The sequence below is a fragment of the Bison bison genome, unplaced genomic scaffold (assembly GCF_000754665.1).
Source record: "Bison bison bison isolate TAMUID 2011002044 unplaced genomic scaffold, Bison_UMD1.0 scf7180017864347, whole genome shotgun sequence".
Classification (NCBI taxonomy): domain Eukaryota; kingdom Metazoa; phylum Chordata; class Mammalia; order Artiodactyla; family Bovidae; genus Bison; species Bison bison.
Genome location: NW_011494919.1, coordinates 6,476,705 through 6,483,056, shown reverse-complemented (window position 1 = coordinate 6,483,056; position 6,352 = coordinate 6,476,705). Strand labels below are relative to the sequence as shown.

Genomic DNA, 6,352 nt, shown 5'->3' with positions numbered 1-6,352 from the left:
TAAACTCCAGGCTGTAAATTGATATAGTATAGTTGATATATTACAAGTTCTCACTCTGTGGAACTGTGAACCTGAAGAAACAAGTTATCTACCTGAAGATGTCTGAATAAATGGTGGAAAATTGGCTCTTTCTTAATTACGTTTTAAAGCCTGGAAATAATATTTCCTTAGCTCTTGATTCTATCCTCTATGTTGTCTTTACTTGCAAAAGTAAAGTTAGAATGTGTTTTCAATAAACTGGAGTGTCTGACAGGCTTTTGCATTGATTTTTTTTTTTTCCGTTTCTGCATATCAACAACTTTATTTTTGAGTGTCACAAACTTAAATCAGAATACTTAAAAAAATATTATTCTGCATGCACTTAACAAATCTGACAGAGGAGGAGGAGTACATTAACTTGCATTATGCTATGGAGTTTGAACTGAATAGTCAAATGAACACATATTTAAAATCATTAGGTACAGGTAACCATGAACACTTCACTGCATTAATCAGATGGCATCCTACTTCTATGCACACGTTCATGTAACACTATGAGTAATTACCCTGCAGCAGAGGCAAAATGGAGATGGAATCTCCCTACAAAGCAAGTTTAAGGGATTATATAGTGTCGTTTTCATCATCATCATTACTACCGAGAACAAAGCTGCTGCCTGTGGACAAGGGTCCTTCCTCCTTAACATCCCCTAAACCACCCACAGTCCCTCTCTCGTCAGACAATTTGTCACTGGAATCGTCATCAAAAAACTTCTCGCTGGAATCATCTTCAAACACCTTTTCATCTATGTCTTCATCTTCCTTTACATCTCCATCTTCCTCATCTTCTTTTCCATCTGAATCTTCAAAGACCTTTTCATCTTCTTCATCCTTTTCATCAGCATCTTCAAATTCCTTTTCGTCTGCATCTTCTTCATCTTCCTCCTCTGATTCATCATCAAATACCTTCCCATATGCATCCTCCTCTTCTTCCTTTTCATCTGACTCTTCGTCAAACTCTTTCTCAGAGCCTTCTTCATCAAACACTTTTTCAGAGCTGTCATCTTCGAATTCTGATTTTTCAGACTCATTTTCTTCTAACTCTTTTTCCAGAACGTTTTCATCAAATTCCTTGTCAGAGGCATCTTCCTCAAAACCTTTCTCAAGGCCATTTTCTTCTAACTCTTTTTCAGAGCCATTTTCAAACTGCTTTTCTGAGCAGTCTTTAGACTCTTGTTCTGAGTCGTCATCTTCAGAAGCCACCTTTTGGGGGCTGGCCTCCCCCACAGACTCCTTGCCAGGGCTTTCTTCTTCAGACTCCTTCTCATGGCCATTCTTGTCAGGATCCGTTTTGAGTTTCTTCTTTTTGGATTCTTTTTCAGGGACAGTCTCTTTTGACTCTTTGTTAGGATTACCTTCTTCATGCTCTTTCTCAGGGCTGCCTTCTCCAGACTCTCTCTCTGGGAAGTCTTCTTCACGCTCTCTTTTGGGACAGGCTGCCTTAGACTCTCTTTCAAGGCAGCTCTCTTCAGATTCTTCTCGGGAACCTTCAGCTTCTTTTTCAGGGCCACTTTCTTTAGCATCTTTTTCAGAAGCAGCTTCTTCAACTTCTCCCCCACCTTCCATTTTTTCAAACTTCTTTTCATCTATAGGTTCTTCAAATGCCATTTCAGTTGCAGCTGCTTGAACATTTGTTTGAGATGTGCCAGGATGCTCAGAAAAATGCCTAACTCTAGAAGACCCTGCCCTTTCTGGAGCACGGATGGAATCTGAACGCTGCAGGCCTCTGTTGGCCTCAGGAGCATTGAGGAAAGCCTCCCATCCTCTCAGCCTTTCCTCCCTTTCTCTTGTGGTCTCCTCCACCTGACAATCTGTAGTTCCATCCCACGCTTGGGCAGTGATTTGACGCCCACCAAACCACCTTCCATTGAGGGTTTGAATACAATAATCAGCTTCCTCTGGACTCCTAAAGGACACAGAGGCCACACCATCAGGGTGTCTATCAAAGAGAAGGAGCTTCCTAATTTGTCCAAACTTTGAACACTCTACTCGAAGGTCTTCTCTGATTTCATTCAACACCAGTGGATCATCCTCAAAATCCACTGGATGAAACATGTTTTTGATGATGACAACTCGCTCATGGTGCATTCGGGATGAGCCAGCTTGTCTCTCAGGTCTCCAATCCAACTGCTTTTGTTGCATAGACAGCTTTTTCTTGTAGTCTTTGCACTTCTTCTTCTTCTTTGAGGCATCATATTCTCCCTTTAACTGAAATTTTGCCACCTCCACATGTAATCTGTAGCCTCTAATTTCACCTTCATCCAAAAGTTTTAATGCCAGATCCACAGATTCTCTCTTCAAATAACAGCAAAGTCCATCTCCTTTAAGATTTCCTTGATCATCTTTATAAAGCTTGACCTTAAATTCTCCCGTTTGAGGATCTCTCATAATAATGCCGAACTTCGACATGAGCTGTATAAATTCATCCACTGTAATGTCTGGAGGCAAACCAGACACATAAACATTTGTATTTCTGTCGTCTTCAACATGAAACCATCCTGATTCAGTCTTTCTCTTTTCTCCCTTCTTTTTCGGATCAGTGCCGTTGTCCTTGGTGTCTCTGCACCATTCTTGCACTCGCAACTGCTCATCAAACTTGTCGTTCACATCCAAGTTGTTGCCACTCATGTTGCCCACTTAGCCTAGAGGCAAGGTCCGGTTGAGCGAAGAGGCCGAGCTGATGCTGGAAGGGAACAGAGAAAAGGAGGTTGGCCACACTCAGCCTGCTCCCCACTGCCCCCGGCCCGCCTCCCCGCGGCATCCCAGCAGCCCCCGGGATGCCAGGGCTATTCGCCGGCCGCACCGCTCCCCATCCCCCACGCTCCATCCGCTGCCCAGGCTTTTGCATTTTATATTCTGTCTTTCACTTCAAGCCAACAGTGTTTCTGTCAATACAATTTTCTCAAGAACCTTGTGTGTCTTGCTTGCATTTTATTGAGATTCTTCACATTAGATAAAATATTCTGAAGCTTCCTAGAGCCCTCAGGTTTGGTTGAGAACATCTGTGAATTTCATCCTTAATCTCCTGAAGGGGCACTTTGATTAAATACTCTGAAGTTTCAAACTAATGTTATATAGTAGCAAAAAAAGCATAATAACAAACTTTTTTTTTTCCCCCTCTCTGTCCCTTTTAGCACCATTTCTGCCTTAAAACATCATCTGGGAGGTTGAAACTTTTCACAATTACCCAGTCCAGGTTCTATTTGGTTTAATGGTAATTCCATCAGTTTATTTCTCTGCTCTCACATTTTATTGTAAGCAGCAGTAATAAATCATGCATCTTTAACACTAAACTTGAAAACTCTCTCAACTAATTATCTAAGTCCATTGTATACAAGTTCTGCATTCCGCATAATTATAGGACATATTTTCACTAAGGTCACCATCACTACTGCATCACAAGGATCCTATCTTCCTCAAGTCTCTAATAATGGATTGCTCATTTTCTTCTCATCCCTAACCAACAGCATCTTTAAAGTTCATATTTCTACCAACAGTATATACAAGGCAATTTAGTCTATTCTGCTTCTCAAATTTCTTTTAGTATGTACCTTCTGCCTGCCTCCAGTTCCACTTAAGACACTGCGAGGTAATCGTTATGGCAGCTTCCGAATTCTATATACTACCAACTTCACTGCCTAAAACCACATCAGTGTATTATCTTGGACTTTCTGGAGGCTAGAAATCTGGGTGTGGTATAACTAGGTTCTCTTCTTAGGGTCCAGATGGTGTTATCCAGACTGAATTCTCCTCTGGAACTTAGGTCCTCTTCAAATTTATTTAGGTTTTTCACAGAATTCAGTTACATTTGGCTCTAAAGCTCTACTTTCTTGCTAGCTTGAGGTTTCTGTCATCATCTGGAGACCACACTTTGGTCCTAGCCACAATCCTTCCTACAACATGGCAGCTTTCTTCTTCAAAGGAGATCTTATTCCTGTTTACTCAGAGGAGTTATATAGTGTATTGCATTCAGGGGCATGGCTATTCAATAACCAATTCCACATATGTAGCCCATTCAAGAGAAGACTATCCATCATACTGATCAGTACTGCCTATACTCAGAAAGAAGAGATTTTATAGAGCACATACAATGAAGAATAGGAAACTTGGATGCCATCTTGGAATTTTGTCTACCACAACATCTTAAACTTTTTAGTTTACCTTCAATTAATTGTACTACTTAAACTCTAGAATAAGAATCTTGCACTAGTAATGTGTATTACTGTGTCATTGGTGTATGCATTTCAGTATTGGATATATTACAAATTCCACTGTGCACCGTATTACTTTTGCTTACCTTTCAATTGCATTTTAAAGACATTTAAACAATAAGAACAATAAATAGTTTATATGTTTCCACATATTCCTGACTTTTGCTACACTTATCTGCATCAGATATCTATCTGGTATCATTTCTCTTCCTAACCTTCCTTGTTGTGCAGGTGTTCACTTCAGTAAAGCTTTCAAGATTTGTATGCTGAAGAAGGCTTTCCTTTTACCTTTGTATTTGAAAGACACTATCTCTGGGTGTAGGATACAAGTAGCCCGTTTTTTGTTTTCTATCAACATTTTAAATGTGTTTTCTGCCTTGCACTGTTTCTGAGGAGAGTTCTGCTTTGATACTCATCTTTGTTCCCTTTGATGTAGTTTGTCTTTATTTTCTGGCTACCTTTAACATATTCTCTTCATCATTCATTTAAGCAATTTGATTTTGAATTACCTGGGTAATAGTTTTCTTCAACATTTTTGTGTTTGAGTTTTATTAATATTCTTGGTTCTATATATTTATAGTTCCTTCCCACTTGGAAAATTCTTAGACAGTGTTATTTCAATTTTTTTCTTGTTATCTTTCTTTCTCATTGCAATCCTTCAGGGACTCAAATTATATTTGAAATATTTAAGTATATTTAAGTATTTCAGTCTACTTAAAATTTCCCAAAGTACACTAGAACATTTTTTCAATTCTATTTTTTATTCCCAGTTCCAAATTTGATTATTTTGTCTTCACATTAACTAATTGGTGTCTAATCTGCTGCCAATAAATTTCTGTGCATTTGTCATCTTAGAAGCTATATTTTTCATCCATAGAATTTCAATTTGGTTATTCTGAAAATATCTATTCCGCTATTTCATGTAATAAATCTATACTTCTCTGCCAATGTGAACATATTTAAAATAGTTATATTAATTTTTAATACCCTTACTTATTAATTCTATTTTCTGTGTTAATTCTGGATCTACTTCTACTGATTTTTTAAATCCTCATTATGGGTTATATTTTCAAGCTTATTTGCATGCATGTAACAGCATATTGAAAAGCAGAGACATTACTTTGCCAAAAAAGGTCTGTCTAGTTAAGGCTATGGTTTTTCCAGTGGTCATGTATGGATGTGAGAGTTGGACTGTGAAGAAAGCTGAGCACTGAAGAATTGATACTTTTGAACTGTGGTGTTGGAGAACTCTCTTGAGAGTCCCTTGGACTACATGGAGATCCAACCAGTCCAATCTGAAGGAGATCAGCCCTGGGATTCCTTTGGAAGGACTGATGCTAAAGCTGAAACTCTAGTACTTTGGCCACCTCATCCAAAGAGATGACTCACTGGAAAAGACTCTGATGCTGGGAGGGATTGGGGGCAGGAGGAAAAGGGGACGACAGAGGATGAGATGGCTGGATGGCATCACTGACTCGTTAGACATGAGTTTGAGCGAACTCTGGGAGTTGGTGATAGACAGGGAGGCCTGGCGTGCTGCAATTCATGGAGTCGCAAAGAGTCGGACACGACTGAGCAACTGAACTGAACATTTTATTAGATGCAAAAAACTGAATTTTCTCTTGTTGAGTTGTGAATATTTTTATAGTCCTTTAAATTTTCTTTAGTTTGTTCTGGGACTCAATTAAATTACTTGAAAACAGTTTGAAACTTTGAAGTCATATTCTTAATGATGTTAGGCAGAAACAGAATAGACTTTAATTCAGAGCATGCAGGGAACAGGAAAATGAAACTTTGGTGTGTCCATTGATTCATAGGACCTATTTGATGCAGGATGTTACTTATCTCCTAGACTCTATCACTCAGCTGTGTGTGTGTTTGTGTGTGAGTGAGGGGATGTATGCCATCCCTTTTCCTAGTTCCAAATTCAAGCTGGTCTTCAGATCCAAAGGGATAGTATATGTCGCATTATAGAAGCTGATATCATGCTCTTCTTATCCACTTTTGACTGTTTTTGTGTACAGGAAAATGAATTGCAATATTATGCTTCTTCAAGTATATATACATTATTTTATTTTTTTCTACATATTATTTTATTTTTTTTA

At 38.8% G+C, this 6,352-nt stretch overlaps 1 protein-coding gene across 1 annotated transcript; it reads right to left on the bottom strand.

Annotated features, from left to right (window-relative positions):
* Nucleotides 1-600: 600 nt before the first annotated feature.
* On the bottom strand, nucleotides 601-2,664 carry HTATSF1 (HIV-1 Tat specific factor 1). Its single transcript, XM_010854709.1, has one exon. It carries the CDS (start codon nucleotides 2,662-2,664, stop codon nucleotides 601-603), a length of 2,064 nt encoding a protein of 687 aa, XP_010853011.1.
* Between the last annotated feature and the right edge of the window lie 3,688 nt (nucleotides 2,665-6,352).